Consider the following 21,880-nt stretch of genomic DNA (forward strand, 5'->3'; position numbering starts at 1 on the left):
CCCGCACTGGGAGCGGGTTCTGCAGACAGGCCTCCTCCTGGGAGGGGGTGAGCGAGAGCCTGCACCCATGGGTGCATCCAGTGAAAGGCAGGGGGGAGTCTCTTCTCCTGGTGGGAGCTGGGCACGCCCTGGCGACCCTGAACTCGGCTGTCCTTGTTGGCTCTTCGGTGGGCAGAGAACTCCAAGCCAGGCTTGGCTCAGGGGCCCAGCCAGGGATTAGTGCCTCACACCCAGAAGGTGGCCTAGTGCCCGTCCCTGGAGGAGGTAGATGGACCACAGTCCTGCTTGGAGGGAACCTTGAGCTGTCCTCCTTTCTGGCCTCACCTCTCCAAGGACGCCCGAACCTCTGAGTCACCCCACCAAGTCTAACAGGCTGGGGCGAGGGGAGTAGAAGAGGAAGAGAAGATGATTGAGGGGAGGAAGAGAAAGGGTGGGGACATGGGCTAGACTCGAGTGCTTTTGAAATTTCTTGGCTGTATTTACTCTTTATTTTTTCTAAGAGATTTATTGAGATATAACTTCACATATCATGTAGTTCACCCATTTAAAGTGCATTTAATGGTGATTAATATACCCACAATTGTGCAACAATCGCCACAATCCATTTTAGAACATTGTCATCAACCCCCTTCCCAAAGAAACCCCCTACCCTTTAGCCCTCACTCCCCAACTCCCCATCCCCCAGCTCTAGGCAACTGATTGGCCCTCTGTCTCTGTAGGTTGGTCTGTTCTGGATGTTTCCTATACAATAAATGGGGTCATATAATATGTGAGCTTTTGTGACTGGCTTCTTTCACTTACTGTAATGTTTTCAGGAGTCATCCATGTTGTAGCGTTGTAGCATGTAGCAGTACATATTTCATTCCTTTTTATTCCTGAATAATATTCCTTTGTATGGTCCTAGTGCTATTTAAGCAATTGATGCCCTCTCTTTTCCTTACCCTTCCCTGACCAAGCAAGTGTGCAGTGGCCTGCAGACACGTGACACTTCTTAGTGTTTATATCAAGTCTATAATGCAGAGCTAACTTTGAATAATTTAGTAAAAGCTGAATAATGAATTTTGACATTTTTTATAAATCGCCTGTTTATTTTAACTTAAGTAACAGCTGTGATTCATTGCTTAGTTGACTGCAAAATTGAGAATATAATTTTACTTTACAGAGAGTTTTTAAGGGGAACGGGAAGCAATTTACATTTTTGTTAAAGAAATCTATTTTTCTTTTCATCTGCAGAGTACCTTTTATGGTTATCAACGCCTTCTTGGGGGCTTTTTATTTATAGAAAAACTGAGGCTAAATTTGGAGACACTCGTTTTATAAGGTGTGGAATATGCAATTAATGAAGATAACAGCAGGTGACTAAGCTGAATTATCTATATTTACAAGGTGATAATTAGTTATATAAAAGAACAGAAGAAAGGAAAGCAAAGGATTTACTTCAAAATAATAGGATTTGCAGTAGGACAAATTTAATGAAATTCAGAAGGCTCAAGTTTTATACCCATATGTCAAAACAATCTTGCTAGTTTTCTTATTGCTTAATTATGGTAGTAATGTTGTTATTTTGATTAGCTCCTAATTAATCAGTGTTCACAGGTGCCGCGTGGCGCTTTTATAACCAGGTGCCTCCACGTTCAGCCTAGCGGGGGAGGAGGGCCCTGGAGAGTCCTGCAACAGTAGGCACAGCGGATGCTCAGTCCAGCCACCACGGACATTGAATAAATGAGCACTGAACCCGTGCTTCTAGAGGAAATTCAGTTAGGTGTCCTGTGAGCCTGAACATTTTGATCTACTGGTGTGTTATGTGTGCTCTGGTATAAAGATACCTAATTTAATATTCGCGGTTAAATCCTTAACACTGAACTCACAACCAGCAATGTTACAGAAGACCGGAAAAAAAAACAAGCCATGCTTAGAGAAAGGGAGTTACATTTTATTAAGGGCAGGGCCAGAGAAAAATGTGCCTTTCAAATTCTGGGCCCCCCCACATGGAGGAAACCTTTTCTATTTATACTTTTCCTAGCTCTTTTGTCTCCCAAATTTGGAATGAGACTTCCGGGCCTTCTGGGAAAGAAGGCCTACGTGCTGGGAAGGGGCCCTGAGACCATATCTCAAGGCCTGGCCTGGTGTCAGCACTGACAACTCTGTCTGGGGCATAGTCCACGGCCTCTCTGGAACGGGAGTAGTCATATTTTCCTTATTATTTAAGCAAGCAAGCGTTTACAGAAGCCAAATTAGCAGGGTTGAGATTTCAAACAGCAGTTTTTATATGAGATGGATGCTTCAGAATAACTTCTTCAAAAGGTACATCACAGCCGAAACCGGTTTGGCTTAGTGGATAGAGCGTCGGCCTGCGGACTGAGGGGTCCCAGGTTCGATTCCGGTCAGGGGCATGCATGTACCTTGGTTGCGGGCACATCCCCGGTAGGGGGTGTGCAGGAGGCAGCTGATCAATGTTTCTAGCTCTCTATCCCTCTCTTCCTCTCTGTAAAAAATCAATAAAATATATTAAAAAGTACAACACAGCCTTCCGGTGCTTAAACTCACTCAACAGCACTTCGGCACTATGCCTGAGGTCATTTTAAAGAGCCAAATCACCCACCAAAAGCACAAGGAATGCTGAAAACATGGCACTACCTAGATTTCAAAAAGGACACCTTTTTACTGTGTGAGAGCTGAACCTAGCGGGCAGAGCTCCGCTCTGTTGAACCTCAGCTGGGAGCATGGCACCCAGTGGCTCACACTGTTCAGTGCTCTATGCATGCACATGTCTACCAGCGATGGCGAGGGTGCTGTGAGGGCTGCTTTTGGAGCTGCAAACACATACTAGCAAGTTGGTGAGTTTGCACATACGGAGTCTATGGATGATGAGGATTGGCTGTCAATGCTTCCTACCATATGTTACATAAGTCACTCCCATCCATGTTTCATTGACCAAAGCACATCGTAAGACCTTAAGGGTGAGTATACAGTCACGCTGTGTTCTCCAAGAACTCAAAGAATTGAGGCAAGCACCAATGTTTAACCCTTAAGTCCTGTGCAACATGCTGTTCTTATAATGTGACTTTGCCATACCTTCCACCGAGAAGTGAAGATCTATGTTCCCTTTCCCTGAAACTCGGCAGGTGCGTGACTACAGTAGAAGTCGCACTGTGTGATGTCTGAGGATAGATCATTAAAAACTCCCATCAAGGTCTCTTTGAAACACTTACTCTTACAAAACCAACAACCACACTGAGTAAGCCCAAGCAGCTCCATGGAGAGCCATGTGTGGGTCCCTAGCAGAGGTCCTGGCTGACAGTGGCATCAACCACCTCACCTGTGAGTGACCAAGGGTTCAGGCAACTCCAGGCCCCCAGCACTGAGTCACCTTTGGGCATCCTCAGTTCTTCCAAGCCGAGGCCCCAGAGGTCATGGAGCAGACACAAGCTAGCCCCACAGAGGCCACAGAATCTGTGAGCGTAACCAATGGTTGTTATTCTAATGCCACTAACTTCGGGGTGATTAGTTTTTCAGGAATAATAACTGGAAGAGTATTTTCTATGTGTAGTGCTGTAGAGGTGCTGGTGGGTGTTAGCAATGAATAAAACTTGGTTCTACTCCACGTATTTTTCTATCAAGTCATTCTTTACTCTGGGGTCATTCTTGCACCCACAATGTATTTAACTAATTGGTCTCTTGCTTGTTTGTTTGTTAATCCTCACCTGAGGCTATTTTTTTTCCATTGCTTTTCAGAGAGAGAGAGAGAGGGAGGAAGAGAGAGAAAGAGAAACTTTGGTGTGAGAGAGGCACATCAGTCGGTTGCTTCCTGCACATGCCCAGACAGGGGGCAGGGAGGGAACCCGAGACCCTTTGGTGTTTGGGCAGAGGCTCTAACCACTGAGAACACCTCCCAGGGCAACTATTTGGTCTTTGTATTGTTACCCCCGTCTCGGATGTAATGACTATACACTTGGTATTCTAACAGGAAATGTAATCTTTTGTTTGCCCGGCTTATTTATTTATTTATTTGTGAGAATTATGATACTCATCTATTATGAAGACCCAAAACAACCCAGCAAGCCCCCTTCATGCTAAGCACCTTGCTCAGGGCCCGACACAGAATTGCTTGATAAATGATGAATGAGTGCCGGCAGGATTTATCAGACACGTCGATGTGGTTGAGTGTTCTTAGGAGCGCCTGTGAACCACCTTTCTCATGGGCCCCAGAAAATGAAGAGCCATTTATTGAACGTGGGGTTGAGGATAAGAAAGCTAAGGTCTGAAGCTGGGAATGTCTTTAAAAATTTAATTCTAATCAATATAAGGCTTGATATAACTTCTGAAACTGCGGTGAGTGTTTATTTAAAAAAAAAAATAGACGTTATTCATGTGACTTTCAAATGTTCATGCTTTTGAAGTAAAAGGAGACAACCCAAGACCCCACAACTAGACAGCTCATAGTCTCAAAAAAGCTCTAAGAATAAACTAAATCCTTTATACAGCTAGGAGGAAATGTCTCTAATAGGTCCCTTGGTTAAAGACCATTTCCTAAAAATGTAGGGCTGTTAAGATGTTCCCTTAAGCTCTTCTTATGTATGGGGCTTTTGCTGTTGCCATACCCTGTGGTTAGCAAACTGCAGCTCTTTGGCCCCTTGAGTGTGGCTCTTCCACAAAATACCACGGCCTGGGCAAGTCTATTTTGAAGAAGTGGCGTTAGAAGAATTTTAAGTTTAAAAAATTTGGCTCCCAAAAGAAATTTCAGTCGTTTTACTGTTGATATTTGGCTCTGTTGACTAATGAGTTTGCCGACCACTGCCATACACCATTGCATTATTCCTCGATTAGGACAAATTACAGAATTGGTAGAATTGGACTTGACTACCTAGTGACTTTTTAGAACAGAGGTGCTTCAGTGCTCCCCGTTCTAGGAAGTGGTGCTGCTCTGCCCCAGCCTTGAACCAGTCAGTTCTCAGCCTGCTTATGGGTCCTGCATAATGGCCTCCCCAGGCCCTTCTACACCCGAGTTTGAGTCTCATGTTCATAGTAAGTGCCATGCCTGGGAGAGGCCAGTGGCAGGATGGAGGAAGTTTAGCAGTAATGCCTGTGACATTTCACCTTCTAGGTCAGTGCTCTCAAGCTGTCTGTAATGAAGGGCCCCCTCCCTTTAAAAACAATTCTGGTTCATCATAAACCAATATATGATTCTACTGCACGAGACTATCTGCAGCTCACTACGTATTTCTTAACTCACAAGTTCAAGAATAATTTACTTGGTCTCTATCATGCTCAGTAAGATGAGTCCACTGGTGATGTGCATGGATTTAGTAAAAATGTTAAATTTCTATGCAATCTTTACACACCCACTGTCAATTGCTCTAACTAACTTATCTGGGACTGGTAACAAATAGTTTGTGAGCCAGCACCATTTCATGGACCATGCTTTGAAGAGCATTGATTGAAGTGAACTTCCTAGCATCCTGTCCAGTTAAAACCTGCCTTGCAGCCCTAACCGGTTTGGCTCAGTGGCTAGAGCATCAGCCTGCAGACTCAAGGAGGATCTCAGGTTCGATTCCGGTCAAGGGCATGTACCTTGGTTGCGGGCACATCCCCAGTAGGGAGTGTGCAGGAGGCAGCTGATCGATGTTTCTCTCTCATCAATGTTTCTAACTCTTTATCCCTCTCCCTTCCTCTCTGTAAAAAATCAATAAAATATATTAAAAAAATAAAAGAAAACCTGCCTTTGCAATACCTCTGGGGTCTACTCTCTGGATAGCTGGTTTGTATTTACACTTAAGGAATATTATTTGCAGATTATATTATTTTTATTCTATATTCATATATTCATATAACTATAGGTTTTTAAATTCATATTTAAATATATTATAAGTTTGCATTTTAGTTTGCTTTTGGTTTTTTAGTTTTTATTTAATGTTTAGGAATATGGGTGTGTTTTTTTCCAGGTCCAGCACTATACGAATTGAATATTCCATGATGAGTTGACATTAGTTTCCCTAGGCGTGAGGACTTAATGGATGAGGTACAGACAGGTTTCTTTACAGGAATCCATTAATGTTGCTTTCCCAGCTGGAGTTTTGGTGTTTGTTTGTTTTTTTTAGATCTTCACAGGACAATCAAAGCAATGTCTCTGTATGTGGCCACTCTACTTGTGAGAGTGTAAGAGTTGAAATATTTTTTAATACCAGTGAACTGGAATTGGGCATCGGTTTCTGGGCCAACCATAGTTTCAATCCTGCCATAGTCACAAATTCTGGAACCTGTGTCCTTCAACATACTAAGCACCCCTACTCCAGGTCAGAAGAAGGTGCCTCCGTTGAGTATAAACCGATGTTTGAGTCTGGCTTTCCATCCCAATCCTGCTATTTTCTGGTTGTGTGACAGTGGGCACTTGGATCAGCCTTACTGAATCTGTTTCTTCATTTGTACAAGTGGATGGTACTCACCTAAAATGATTTTGAGGATTCCAAGAGGTAATACAAAATTATCTCTTAACCCAATGCCTTGCAGGTCATGTCCTGATAAATGGTAGTTATTCGTATGGTCTTTTATGAATAAAAACTCTGGATCATTTCATTAAGAACTGAAATCTGTTGTTTGAACTCCCCTGGTTCCCTGCCATTGAGCAGACACATGTATTCTTGCACGTTTCACCTGTAGGAGAAAGCTTATTAAGATCATGTGTAGGGAAGGAGAGAGAGAAATCAGTTCTTATTTCCCCTAAAATATTTCAGATTTCTCTTGTTTCTTTGCCTAAAGTTGGCTTGCATTGAACTGGGATAGTCTCCCTCCCATGACTGTGGTGGGCCTAAGGCATTTTTTGCCTCGGTGGGTCCCTTCTCCTGTAAAAAACACAAAACAAAAATTATATTTAATGATGGTATTGATGTAAAGATGATTATAATCTTTGACCCGAAAGGTTAAATTTTAAAATTCTGATTTTTAAAAGAGATTATGACATTTTTATGAGCCTCTAAAAGTAATTTTAGCTTTGCACTTGGTGCCCGGAGGAGCTGATGGACAGGTGGGCTCTAGCCCCACCCCAAGCAGTTGAGATGTTTCAGTTTTGCTACAAGAGAGTGGGACCGCGTGCCATAGTATACGGGATGATAAATACAGATAGGAGCCAGCACTTCCTGTGCCCTTAGGACAGACCTGTGTTTTAACATTGCATCCTTCCAATGACCCTCTGAGGCAGGTCTTATTAATGTGATAAAGGAGTAAATAATGAATAATTTAGACCAAGGAGATCCAGTGCTTAAAGTCATCCAGATGAAGAAGATGAATGCTAATATTGGTCCTTCAAACCATCCAACTATGTGTATTGTCTGAAAACCTTGGGGAACTGGAGGAGAGGATATGTTTTAACTCTGTATTCCCGTGTACTGCACTGTGCTGAGAACAGGGCGGGGCTCAAGAGATGGTTGATGCTCATGATGCCCAATTCTGAGATGGGAAAAGCGGAAATAAATACCGCATGCGGGTTATCCGGAGTAATTTGAGAAGAAATTTATTCAGTTCTTGATACAAACTATATTGCTTTCTAAAACAATCTCTGTAGGTGTGTATGTAAGTGTGTATACATGAAATGCTTTTGCTGCATCCTACAACTTCTGATAACTTGATTTTCATTTTTAGTTCAAAATATTTTAAAATTTCTCTCAAGAATTATTCTCTGACCCATGAGTTATTTAGAAATGTGCTGTTTAAACGCCCAGTATTTTGTTTTTTTTTTCTAGCTATTTTCATTACTGAGTTTTGGTTTAATTCCACTGTGGTCTTAGGGCATAGGTTGTATGATTTCTATTCTTTTAAACATATTACAATGTGTTTTATGGCCAAGAGTGGCTCTATCTCGGTGAATGTTCCATACGAACTTGAGAAGAGTGTATTTTCTGCTGTGGTTGGGTGAAGTGCTCTATAGAAGTCCATTATATCCAGTTGATTGATGGTGTTGTTGAAGTTAACTATGTCCTCACTGATTTTCTGCCTGTTAGTTCTGTTTGTTTCAGATAGAGGGGTATTGAAGTCTCCAACTAAAATAGCACATTCATTAATTTTCCTTGTGGTTCTATCAGTTTTGGCCTCAAGTATTTTGACACTCTGTTGTTAAGTTTATATACTTTAACGATTATGATGTCTCCTTGGAGAACTGATCCCTTTATTGTTATGTAAGCTCTTCTTTATCTCTGATAACTTTCCTCGCTCTGAAATCTGATGTCTGAAGTTAATATAGCTGCTACATTTTTATTAGTGTTGGTATAATATATCTTTCTCCAGGCCTTTATTTTAATTTACATGTATCTTTATATTTATAGTGGATTTTTTTGTAGACAAAATGTAGTTGGGTCTTGTTTTTTAATCCACTCCGACAATATCTGTCATGTAATTGGTGTGTTTAAACCATTGAAGTTTAAAGTGATTAATGATATAGTTGGATTAATATCAACCATATTGTTACTGTTTTCTATTCAGGGCCCTTGTTCTTCCTATTTTTTGTCTTCCACTGTTTTCCTGTCTTTTGTGGCTTTAAGTGAACATTTAATAGGATTCCATTTTCTCTCCTTTCTTACATATCAGTTATACTTCTTTTTAAACATAACTTTAAGTGGTTGCCCTAGAATTGTTATGTGCATTTACAACTAATCCAAGTCATTTTCAAGTAACATTATACTGCTTCATGGGAGTGTAAGTATTTTATGACAAAAATACTTTTAATTCCTCTCTCCTGTTTTGTGTCATTGCTGTCATTCATTCTACTTATACATAAGCTATAATCATCAAATACATTTTTGCTATTATTTTGAACAAATTGTGATCTGATTACTTAAGAATAAAAAAAATATAAATGCTTATTTTACCGTCACTTATTCTTTCTGTAATGCTTTTTCTTTATCAGAGTTTCTGACCTATATAATTTTCTTTCTCTTCGAAAAACTTAACATTTCTTGCAAGGTAGGTAGGTCCGTTGGCAACAAATTCCCTCAGTTTTTGTTTTTCTAATGAAGTTTTTACTTCACCTTCATTTTTTAAGAATAATTTTTCAAGATACAAAATTGAGGTAGGTGGCTTTTCCCCTCTCAATGCCCGGGTCCAATGGCTTCTTTCAAGATTTTTTTTCTTTATCTTTGCTTTTTTGCAGTTTGAATATATGCCGAGGTGTAAGGTTTTTGTTGTTTATTTGTTTGTATTATTTCTGCATAATGTTCTGAGCTTCCTGGATCTATGTATGGTTTGACATTAATTTGGCAAAATTTGCCATCATTATTGCTTCAATATTTCTTCTGGTTCTTTCCCTTTTTCTTCTCTTTCTGATATTCCCATTACAGGTATGTAACACCTTTGTTATAGTTGTCTCACACAGTTCTTGGATATTCTGTTCTGTGCTGTGTGTGGGTTTTTTTTTTTTTTTTTAATCATTACTTTTCCAATTTGGAAGTTTCTATTAACATATACCTAAGCTCAGAGATTCTTTCTCAACTATGTCCAGTTTATTAATAAGCCCATCAAAGACAGTCTTCATTCTTTTTTTTTTTAAATATTTTTTTATTGATTTTTCACAGAGAGGAAGGGAGAGGGACAGAGAGCTAGAAACATCGATGAGAGAGAAACATCGATCAGCTGCCTCCTGCACGCCCCCCACTGGGTATGTGCCCGCAACCAAGGCATATGCCCTTGACCGGAATCAAACCCGGGACCCTTAAGTCCGCAGGCCGACGCTCTATCCACTGAGCCAAACCAGCCAGGGCAAGTCTTCATTCTTTACCATGTTTTTTATCTCAAGCATTTTTCATGGTTCTCTCTTAGGATTTCCGTCTCTCTGCTGACTGCATGTTGTTCCTGCATGTGGTCTACTTCTTCCAATAGCGCCCTTGGCCTATTAATCACAGTTATTTTACATTTCTGGTCTGACACTTCCAAACAACATCCGGGCCATACCTGAGTCTGGTTCTGATGCTTGCTCAGTCTCTTTCTGCCTTTTAATGTGGTGGACTTGATGTCCTGGGTAAAGGACAGTGCAGTAAGTAGGCCTTCACGATTGTGGAGGTTAGGTGGGTGTTGGGGGCGTGTTCATAGTCCTGTGATTAGGTGTCAGTCTTGTAAGCCTTTGCCGCTGCAAAGGGAACTTCACAAGTGCTTCTCTGGTTTTTCTTTTTGTTTTTCACCCCCTTAAGTGGCACCAGGTGGCCAGAGGGCTTGGGGCTGGGGATTTTCCTTCCTCTGCATTAGGCTAGAGCCAGCTGGGGCTGGGCATGTCTCTTCCCCAGACCACTCAGGCTCCGATAAAACCTGGGCAGATGAGGCCCTGTTTAAATAGTGTCTCCTGAGGGCAGGCCTTGTTAAGAGGGCAGAAAGTTCTGGTGGATTTCCAAGTGGTTCCTTTTCCCCGCCCCTTGCTAGAAGCTGCAGGGGATTTTCCTCAGGCCTTTCTTCATTGGGAGAACCTGTGGGGCTCCTGGAGGCAGAAGGCACAAAGCCGGGGCCTTCTGAGGTAGTTATTTCTGAGATTTGTCCTCTGAGCCCCGCAGTCCGCCAATTACAGTTCAAGCTTCCCCATCGGTACTGGTTCCCGAGGAGGTTCCGGCTGGTGGACTTCTGCTCGGGTGAGTCGTGACTCTCTGTGTCTGTCTGTCTGTCTGTCTCTTTGGGGGCAGTGGTTTGTGACCTCAGTTCTCTGATGGAACTAAGGAGAAATGTAGAATTTCCAGTTTGTTCAGCTTTTTCTTGTTGCTAGGACAGACCAGTGACTACCAACCTTCTTACAGGCCAGACCAGAAATGGACTCCTTTTTCATTTTATAAAATTATGCATTAATGATATTTTCTGGTCCAGGCTAGAATTTTGTGAAAATGTCCATATTCTAGTCACTGTTTCTAATATACTCCCTCCCATGTTTAATCTTTTCTGGCTACAGTTATTTCTGCCAAAATACTTCTTAGCTGTGAACAGTCTAGTTCTTTCATTTGTGGATTTTCCTCAAACCCTCTCCTCCCTTCTGGGGTGGCTAGCAGCCCGTACTACCCGTGCTTGCCAGTGGTCAGCATTTAAACAAGGATACACTGTTTACGCGGTTGTTCCTAATCTGCTTGGAAATCCTGTTTGGTGAACCCAGTTGACTGCAGGGTAGGCTGATGGCTTCAGGAAGGAGTTTACTGAGAATGTCGGGTTATAAAATGATGGCTCAAAGCTACGTTTACACATCGAGTTTTCTCTAGCCCTGTTACCGCATGTCTGTCTACATGTATTCTGTGGCCCCTCATGTTACCTAAAGTAATGACGTTCACCCTGGCCTTCATATGAGTCACTGGATCTGTTTCTATTTAATTGGTCTAAGTCCGTGGTCGGCAAACTGCGGCTCGCAAGCCACAGGCGGCTCTTTGGCTCCTTGAGTGTGGCTCTTCCACAAAATACCACGGCCTGGGCGAGTCTATTTTGAAGAAGTGGCGTTAGAAGAAGTTTAAGTTTAAAAAATTTGGCTCTCAAAAGAAGTTTCAATCGTTGTACTGTTGATATTTGGCTCTGTTGACTAATGAGTTTGCCGACCACTGGTCTAAGTGGGTCCTGGTGTCAGTATTGCTAAAAGTTCCTCGAGTTATTCTACCAGGCATCTAGGGTTGAAATCCACTGGTCTATACAAGGGTCAGCACACTTTTTCGTTAAAGAACCAGATAGTAAATATTTTGGGCTTTGAAAGTCATATAGTCTCTGTTGTGACTACTCAACTGGGAGGGAGCAGCCATAGGCAAGTGGGCACGGCTGTGTCCCAATAACTTTGTTCGTAGACGCCAAAATTTTAATTCACTTAATTTTCATGTGTCATGAAATATTCTTCTTCTTTTGATGTTTTATTCAGTTATTAAAAAAATGTGGAAACCGTCTTGTCTCTCAGGTTGTACCATAACAAGTGGGATTAGGCTTGTGGGCTGTAGTTGGCCACGCCTGGTTAATAGTTTACCTGTTCGCTGCTTCAGTTTGCTTCCATAAGAGAAAATGCTTCCTTCCCTCGATCTCGGATAACATGCAAATGAGTCTTGGCTTTGACTACTTATTTCAAATAAGTCTTACCAGAACATTTTAAAACATGGCAATGCATTTCCTTAATAGCCTTGAAAATTGTAGGAGTTGACATGTTTGTTTTTTTTAAAGTAACAAGCCTGGCTTAAATGGTGTAAAGCAGTAGGAAGGGTATGCTCTCACTAATGAATAGATAGTTGCAGAGTTAATTCAGCGGCTCTACAATGCAATCAACCCAGGGGTTTTCCATCTTTCTTCTTTACTGTTCAATATTAGTCCTGGCTGTTGTCTTACCTCATGGTTGCAAGATGGCTGTAGCAGCCCTGGGCATCTAGCAAAGAGGCAAAGTGTTTCCTTTCATGTATCTATTTTTAATATTAGGCAACCCTTAAAAATACACACACAAAAAACAAGCCTTTCTTTCTATATAGGTCTTCCCTTAATCCCCAAAACCAAGTCAGTCCTGGTAAAGGCATCGAGATCCGCATGATTAACTATCAGGATATAAATCCCCTGGCGTTGGAGGGCTCTGGCCTGACTTACATAGATGGCGCCAGGATCCCGGAACCAAATCAGGGTTCTGTTAACAAGGAAAAGGAAGACAACACAGTTGGGAGAGAAGCAACAGAGTCTCACACAGAACTAGAGCCTTAGGATTAAAAAAATAAAACCCGAAGCAGGCTCTCTGCTGAGCCGCTCATTTCCATTGATTTGCTTACTTTCCTTAAAGACCACAAGGGAATTGTTCCAGATAGATCTCCTGAAAGAAGTTGTATTCATTTGAACTCAAATAGGTTATATTTTGCTTCAGTCCTCAAAGGTACTATTATTCCTACCAGATTACATTTAAAAATAAATGTATCCTATTTTAGATTATTTTATTTTCCTAAAACTGTGCCACCTTGCATACCTAGCATAGAAATGTTCACATCCAAAGCGGTTTAAAAAGCCACCATTTCCCGTTCATTTTAAACCATCGAAGGGTTGTCTAGTTTTGCACTTTGTACTGTGAAAAAAAAAAGTAAAAATATTTTCCCAAAAAGTTATATCGTGGAATAAGAATATAAGGACTGGACATGTCACCCCCCAGCCTCATGGGTATCCTGATCAGCCTCCCAAGTGGTACGTGATCGACCTCCCCACGGGAAATCACAAAGGGAGATTTTTGTCTAGTCCCAACTCAGCTGTGTTCACCCTACTGCGAGGCCTGACCCCCAGTCAGGGGCATGGACTGAAAGTCCCCACTTGCGGTTTTCTGGGAGAATGGCACCGTGGGAGGGCTGCAGCCCAGGACAGAGAGGCCAGGCTCTGCCTCTCCTGAGGCATTGGCCATCCCACAGGTCACTTAGACTCTCTGAGCTCCAGTTTTGACACCTGTGAAGCCAGAGTTTGAACTACGTGATTTATAAGGGTAGCGCTAATCGGTGTTGCTCAGGTGATCCAAAACTCTGACCTTGACCTTCCAATGCTAAACTGATGTCTGCTGTGTGAGTGCGGCTTGGTGAGGGTCCCCCGGAGGTCACAGCGTCCCCGGAGAGCAGGTGTCAGAGCAGCAGCTCTTGGGCCCACGCTGTTGCAGGGCGGGCCGTGCCCACGCAGCTGACCCTGACCTTCCACCCTAGGAAGCAAGAGCCACACTAAGGAGGAGATGATTTGGGAGAGCTTTATTATTTTTTGAACAAAAATGTATGCAAATACCTGTACTTTCATTATTAATATTGAGACATCTCACCATTATTTACAACACCCTGGACCACTGGGCTCTGGAGGTGTTTTTTCCTCCTTCTGGAACTCTCTAGCCACCCTGACACCCTCACCCAGAAGGGAGGCCAGGAGGCCCTGAGAGGCCTGTGTGGGAGGAAACGTTTTATTTGTGGCAAAAGCAGTTACCTTGGGCTCCTCGGCATTTTTCTGTTGTTTCTTCGGAGCTAGTCCTTATGCTCACTAGTAATTCTAGTTCTTTTTCTCAGCGCACATACAACTTGCCTTTTATTTATTTTTCCCTCGGGAGGGTTATACCTTTCAGAAGAGCCCCGGCATCTTTAGAACAACCTGGGCGAGCTTTCTGTAAGGAGCTTGTAGACGGGTTGACTGGACTGCCCCCAGCCTGGGGTCCCCCTCCCCCAGGAGTGGGCCTCGCGGTCCGATGCCCTGCCTGCTCCATGCAGGGTGGGAGCTGGGCTTTTTCCATGGTTCCCCAGAGCCGTCTATACGGGCTCACGCAGCCCAGGCGGCCCCTCTTCCTCCCGAAGGCCCGCCCCGGGGGCCTCTTCCCCGGGGGGGTTCCTGGTGGCCTCCTCGTAGGAGGGGGGCAGCCCCGCGGAGAGGGGCGCCGCCTCCATGGGCAGGGGCGAGTAGGGGAAGTCCTGCTCCCCGCTCCAGGGCAAGCCCGGCAGGAAGTCCGTGTCCTCCCCCGCGGGCGGGTGCTCGGCCAGGTCGATGCTGAAGACCGGGCCCTGCGGCCGCGGCGCCCGGCAGAGGCGGTACAGGAAGAGCAGCAGGAAGGCCAGGAACAGCACGATGGTGGCCGGGAGCAGGATGCACAGGAAGGGCTCCACGTCGTCTTTGCTGGAACTGACCTGCTGGGTGCCCTGCGGGGAGGGAACGCGGCCCAGTTAGGAGACGGTCCCCCCCTGCCTCTCATCCTTCATCCAGATCCCTCCCTGCCTCTCATCCTTCATCCTGATCCCCCCCTGCCTTTCATCCTTCATCCAGATCCCCCCCTGCCTCTCATCCTTCATCCTGATCCCCCCCTGCCTTTCATCCTTCATCCAGATCCCTCCCTGCCTCTCATCCTTCATCCTGACCGTGACTCACTCACTCTAGAAATCACTCGTACGTTCACCTATGCCAATGAACTTGAGCCTACATGGGATAAAGCGAATTGACAAAAGTGTGGGCTTAAAATGTCCAAAATGCACGTTGATGACATCCTACAGTATTTCCACTAAAGGATACGTATTAGAATACCTTTTAGAAGGTCCATCACTCATTCTTTGAATAACTCTATGTATTTTCCTTGGAATTAGACCAATAATGTTTTATTGCCACACACGAATCATATGGAACTTAATCTCTTTAATGGTGGAGTAAAATCTGACATGTATTTCATATCCCATGTAAGTAACATTTCTAGTCTGATTTGATAGCTGATTCTTATGATAGATTTACATTTTTCTTCTATTCTTGAAACATTTGTAGGATAAAAATGAAAAAGCTTAAACTCTTAAGGAAAAGAATTGCACATAAATTCTTAAGCAGCCTATGAGATGTTGATTTTTAGTATTGGCTCAGAAGATAATTAATGAGTCCTGATGGAGTAAATACTATAACGGGCATGAAATGATACTTCAATAGCAAGGTAGAAAAATAACACAAAAATAAATATTGTTGCAAATTGCGTAGATGTTACTTTAAATGAAGCTACTAAGAAATAATAAAATATTAAAATGCTTCTTTATTGTATAAAGCATACAGCAACAAATGTAAATATTTATACCCATTACTAAGAGGAAAGTAAAAAAACAACAACACTAAAGCCTTATAATTGTGTTTAAGACAACAAAATACTAAGCTCTTTATCAACTTGTTTAAAATAAAACATAATAAAACTGAGAGCTGGGTTCTCTTGATTTTGGTGGAAAGGACAATTGTTTTTTCTGACCATGACCTTTAAGAGACTGGCTTATCTAGCATTGACCATATAATCATTTTTACTTCTTAAAGGATTTACAAGTATGTGTGTTATTTTGACTGAAAATTGGGTGGTTTATTTAATACTTGTACTGCCAGATGTTTGTCTTTGGTAAGACATGAGTTAAGATATTTTAGCTTAAAGTGCATAAGAATAAAAGCTTTTGTTGGGAAGCAGAGTGTCATGTTTGGGGTTTGACCACTCTGCCTTTGGATTTCAGGCCACCTTCTAATACCTGTGTGACCACGGATCACTCGCTGGTGCCCTCTGGGCCCAGGTTTTCTTCTCTGTGAAATGAAAATAACATTTTTGAATGGATTAGCATGAGGATTTAGTGAATCACTATATGTAAAGCACTTGGTGGGTATTAGGTGTTTATTATGTATTTGTATCTATTGATAAGGCTGAAAATTTAGTGAGGGAAAACTTTGGCATTCCTAAGTTTGGATTTTAATAGATAAATATTTTCAAAGAAAATAATTTAGCAACATTAATATTTGTATGTCAAAAGAATATTTTTGTGTGTGTGATTCTTAACATTTCTAAACTATGGATTCTTTCTGTTTTCTCACACATAATCTAGTTTATTATCAGAACTATTCGCTTAAAATCTGTGGCGATGTAATGAGGGGCTTCGATTACAAAAGCTGTAAGAGTGGATGGACTCATAAATAATTTACCACAATTATTAAGAAATCAAAAAGCAACTTAACTGTGTTTGTTTTCTCTAAATGAACCATTAAAAACTTTAAAGCTATTATCTCTTAGTACTTAAAAAAATCACTCTTCAATCTTGATAAACATGGACCATTTTGCATGATCTTTTTTTTCATTTTCCATTGGTTATATGGATGATCTTAGTTTCTCAACAGTTGTGGGCATCAACATTTAAATACTCTATTACAGACTGGACATTCACTATGCATAAAACATAAAAATACTTAATGTTCTGTTTAAAAAGTTTTATGTAATAAACCCTGATATTCACTATTATGCCACTTTTGGTATTATCAATACCAGCTGCAAAAATCTGTGAAAGGAGAAATACCACAGTCCACTCCTGTAATCAGAACTTCCACGGGCGGACTTAAATGGTCCAAATAATGAGGGGCACTGCTTATATTTCCCAGTTAAAGGTGCAGAGAGCTGCAGGACAAACTTATGGCACCCTTAATTTGCTTATTTACTGATTCATGATAAGTTCAAATTGTTCTGCTTTTTTCAAAGCGCAGAATGGACGTCTTTACTTCTTTAATTAGATGTCCTGATTTGTTCACTTCCTTCAAAGTGGTCTCTTAACTTTTAATATATCTCTGATGTGTATATTGACGCAAAGACTTTGTTGTTCAGGGAATGTTTTAAAGAAATATCCAGTTAAAAGTGTAACTGCTGAAAAATATCATTATATATACATGTATAAGTGTTTTTCTGTAAAAGGTGGTTTTGCAGAACTTACATACCAATCTAATCAGTTGATTTTCCAGAAAATGAGACAATAGGTCTGTTTTCCTTTTTCTTAAGGGATAGCGGTCCCACCACATTTCCCTACTGAAGATAAAATTAATTCTGAGTTCTTAGGTTCCTACCAATATTTTACCTTAATGCTTCTCAACCTGAAGCTCCCTTGGTGATTTCCCAGACAGAGCAAAGCAGCTGTCTTAGTCGAGACAGAACCTCCTTAACCCTCTGCTCCCCTTTGGGAAGTCAGATCTTGGCTTCTCTTAGAAACAGTGGTCACTTCAGCCAGAGAGCCAGAGGACGTGCCTTAGTTTTGTATGTGTAGACATTGCTTACTGAGCAAAGAACAAAACTGGAAAACCAAGGCATAACATTTTGTTGACCCCTAACTTCAGGGATTCGTTGACATGCTTGTTATATCAGGTATTCTTAGCATATATGTGTCAAGTTTTACGTGAATTACAAGAATACAACTTTCAAGTTACTTCCTTAGACCACGCCAGTCAGTGAAATCGGATTTTTGTCATGCCCACCATGTAAAATGTTGCCACTAAGTTTTAAGATCCTAAACATCCAGGCACTGTTGGTTTAAACCTGATGTACTTTGGGGAAGAAAAGGCAGAAGTCATAGGTACAGACCTGCAGCTGGGTTTCCTGAAGAGGTAGGCTTGGTTCGCTCGTCAGCCACTCGTAGGTGCCCCTGCCAGCATGGCCAAACTTCCTCCAGCTGCTGCCCAGCAGGCCTCGCATGTTTTCATCCAACCGGAGCCTCGCCCACCCTTCCACCTCTCTGCCCGGATTTCAGCAGTGCTGCTCGCTCTTGGCCTGGGTCCAGCTTGGATGTGCTGGGCTGATGGCTGTGGGTAAACTCGTTCTCTAATGAGTGACAACAGGGAAAAGAAACCAACCAGAGAGACCTCTCAGGGCTGATTGTATGTAAATTCAGTGCCTCTGGATTTGCTTCTGTGGCCTTGATCACTGTGAGGGCTGGTATCAAATATCAGATGCGAAATAGGTTTCAGGCAGAGGAGTTCCCTGCATGAGCACTATAGTGCAACGAATGGTCTTAGAGAATAGAGAACTGATTATATTTAGACATAAGCAAGACCCTCTCCCTTCCTCTCCCTTCCCGCATCCTTCTACAGAGACAGAGCTGAGCCAGAAAAACTCCCCAAGCTGAATTTCCTTTAATTATTCCTGGATAATATGGTACAGAGAGAAGGGGTATTTGGTAGAGAAACAAGACTCATTAATAACATTTTAGTGAATTATTTAGATGAAAGATGCTAATGATAATGTTGTACAGAAGCCAGACAGACAATAGCTGAGACTGGCTGGAATGTTTACTGGTTTCAATTTAAAAAAAAAAATCAAATTACCAATACCAGAACAGTCTTCCTACTATCCTGTAAACTTTATAACATTATTTGTAAACTTAAAATAAGAAAATTTCAATTTAAAGGTTTACAGAGGTAACTTTGGTATGTTTACTTCTACATATTTGCAAAAACATTTAAGGCATGGTGGTTGGATTCTCTTTTCTTTAGGTAAGTAAAGTTAAGCTTCACATATTTACCCAAACTGTTGCACCTCATTGTTGAAATTACCCACATCCTTATTTAAGTATCATTTCATCCAAGTGATTGCCATGATGCTGAAATAATATTTCTTAATTGGGCCTTTTTTTTTTCTTAATTAAGAGTCTCAATCACTGGCCCCAGTTGGTTCCTGGGTAGGTTTTGGGGGTGGTGAACTCTGAACTTTGCAGATACATCCCATTTTCTTGGAAGGACCCTTAGTGTTCACCACCTCTTCAAAAATAGACGCTCTCCCTGCTACAATTTGGTACTCTGCCAAACTTCTTATTTATGATAGGTTTGCACTGAATGTCCCAGTGCCTCAATCAGCATCCTATTGTAGAACTCCTTTGTCATTTCATCCTTTTATTTCTTCTTGAGGAGTAAGTTGATTTTGTGCTTTCAGTGAAAATGTTGCCCTGTACCATTGATGTGTTTCTATTTTAAGTCAATCCCATATCCTCACACTGATAACACTAGAAGCACCTGGCCAGTCCACTATTTTCTTTTTTGCATGTCACTGGTTTTGCCAATATTATGACCTCAACATGGACCATCCTTCCCCACCTTATCTACTTTTTTAAATACCTTCAAATTGGAAGTCTGGATCAAAAGCATTACATATGCACCTGTAAGGCTGACTCTCCTCCAGCTCTGAGTGAGTAAGAGAAAAATTCTTGCTTTCATGGGTATGTTTTTTGGAACCAAGAGAAACAAATTATACAAATAAGAAATACATATATCTGAAGGTGATAAACGCTATAGAGAAAAAGCAGTAAAGGAGCAAAGTGAATGCTGAAGGAAGGGAGCACATTGGAGGGGGAAGTCAGCATCTCAGTATAGGGAAAGTGATAGCAAAAAGCTATCATTGCAGGGACTGAGCAAAGAAGATAGGAGGGAAGAGCATTGTAGACCGAGGGAACAGCCAGTACAAAGGCCCTGAGGCACTCACATACCTGGTAAGTTCTTAAAACGGCCAGTAGGTCAGGGTGGCTGGAGCAGTGAGCCAGGAAGAAAGGAGAAGATAAGGTCAGAGAGGATCTGTGGAGGTGGGCGGGCAGCACAGAGTGCAAGGTTGATAGAACATTGTCAGAAATTTGGCTTTTACACTAAGGAAAATGGAAGAGCCATGTGGAGTTTTGAGCAGAGAGTGATGAGATCCAACTTCACTTTGAAAGGATCACTCAGGCCTCTGTGGGAAATAGAAATAGGGATTAAGGGCAAATGCAGGGAGACCAGTTAGGGGCTTTTAATTATTCAGGGGAGAAATAATGGTCCCAGGGTAGTAGCAGTAGGGGTGGTGAGATTCTCAATTCTAGATATATATTAGGGGCAGAGCCAAGATTTCTTGATCTGAACATGGTGTAAGATGGAAAAAAGATCAAGGATTCTGTTTTAGATTCGGGAAACTGGAAGGTGACTACTGTCATTTTCAGAGAGGGGAAAAAACAGGAGGGGGCATGTTGTCTTATTTTGTAAAGATTGAGAGTTGAATTTCAGACCTGGTAAGTTTGCACTGAGTTTGGACATTTGAATTTGGCATCTAAGAGTAAGGACTAGGCCATAGAGAATAGTTGGAATTCATTGGCAGGGAGATGGTATTTAAAACTGTGAGACTTAATTTGCAACAACATGGATGGACCTAAATGGTATTATGCTAAGTGAGATAAATCAGACAGAAAACAACAAATACCACATCATTTCACTTATATGTGAAATCTAGAGAACAAAATAAATGTACAAACAAAACAGAAATGGACTCATAGATGCAGAGAACAGCCTGCTGGTTACCCGATGGGAGGGTGGTTAGGGGACTGCGTGAAAAGGTGAAGGGATTAAGGAAGCACAAATTGGCAGTTACATAATAGTCACAGGGATATATAAAGTACAGCATAGGGAATATAGTCAATAATTTCTCAACAGATGTGGTGCCAGGTGGGTACTAGATTTATTCAGTGGGTGTGGGGGGGGGTGTCACATTGTAAATTATATACTAGTAAATGGCTAACCACTATGATATCCACCTGAGGCTAATATAAAATAATACTGAATGTCAACTGTAATGGAAAAATAGAAATAAAAAAAACTATGAGACTTAATGATATCACCAAGAGAATGAGTGGCCATAGGATAAGGGAGACAGAATGAGTGGCCAGTGAGATAGACGAGAAACCAAGAGTGTGTGGTGTCCAGGAAATGAAGGGAAGAAATGTTTCTAGAAGAAGGGAGTTATTTCTATCTCAATAGCTACTGTATGGTCAAGTAAGATGATAAATTATATTTACAATAGGATTTAACAAAATGTGGGGAAAGGGTGTCATTAATTATTTTGACAAGAGCAGTTTTGGTGGAGTGGTTTGGAAAAACCTTACTGGAAAGGTTATAAGGGAGAAGAATTGGAGATAGTGAATATAAACAAATCTTAAGTCATTTTGCTTGAAAGGGGGGCAAAGATGTAATACTGAACAGAGAAATGGAATCATGAGTTATATACTAAAACAGCACGTTAACAGATTATAGAGGAAAGAGAACATCAGTATATGTCAACCTTCAGCAATCCCACTTCTAGGAATCCTCCTGAGGAAATAATCTCATATGAGTACTCAAAGATACATGTTGTTGAAAGGTGTTTTAGCATTTTTTAAATGTCTGTCATAACAAATAACTAGAAATAAAAAAATTCCATGAAATGATAATTGCTTACTAAGATATACACGTATAAAGGCATTATCATCTGAAAATAAATTCCAGAAAGATGTGAACATACCACATATTGGGAGGAAGTTGTAAAAAAACTGCACATCCTATAAGGCCAGCCACCTTAAGCGTAACAACCGGAAGGACTAGAGACCAGAACCACCACAGCCCCTGGCAGGGCTGGCCCTGCCCCCAAGCAAGCAGTGAGGGTTGATCAGATAGGCAGACCAATGGTTAGGGGCAATCAGGCAGGCAGGCAAGTGGTTAGGGGCGATCAGGTAGGCAGACGGCTCATCCACGGGCTGGCTCTGCCTCCAAGCAAGTGGTTAGGGGTGATTAGGTAGGCAGACAAGTGGTTAGGGGTGATCAGGTAGGCAGGCAAGTGGTTAGGAGTGATCAGCTAGGCAGACAGCCCTTTGTAGGGCTGGCCCTGCCCCCCAGC

At 41.8% G+C, this 21,880-nt stretch overlaps 1 protein-coding gene and 1 pseudogene across 1 annotated transcript; both read right to left on the reverse strand.

Annotated features, from left to right (window-relative positions):
- Positions 1 to 3,278: 3,278 nt before the first annotated feature.
- LOC129150642 (ATP synthase membrane subunit K, mitochondrial-like) lies at positions 3,279 to 6,222 on the reverse strand (annotated as a pseudogene).
- A 7,962-nt stretch (positions 6,223 to 14,184) lies between these two features.
- SMIM28 (small integral membrane protein 28) lies at positions 14,185 to 17,914 on the reverse strand. Its single transcript, XM_028140492.2, has 2 exons — positions 17,804 to 17,914; positions 14,185 to 14,603 (listed from the first exon to the last, which is right to left on the reverse strand). Exons 1-2 carry the CDS (start codon positions 17,912 to 17,914, stop codon positions 14,220 to 14,222), a joined length of 495 nt encoding a protein of 164 aa, XP_027996293.2. The 3' UTR covers positions 14,185 to 14,219.
- Between the last annotated feature and the right edge of the window lie 3,966 nt (positions 17,915 to 21,880).

Source organism: Eptesicus fuscus, chromosome 10, assembly GCF_027574615.1.
Source record: "Eptesicus fuscus isolate TK198812 chromosome 10, DD_ASM_mEF_20220401, whole genome shotgun sequence".
Taxonomy (NCBI): domain Eukaryota; kingdom Metazoa; phylum Chordata; class Mammalia; order Chiroptera; family Vespertilionidae; genus Eptesicus; species Eptesicus fuscus.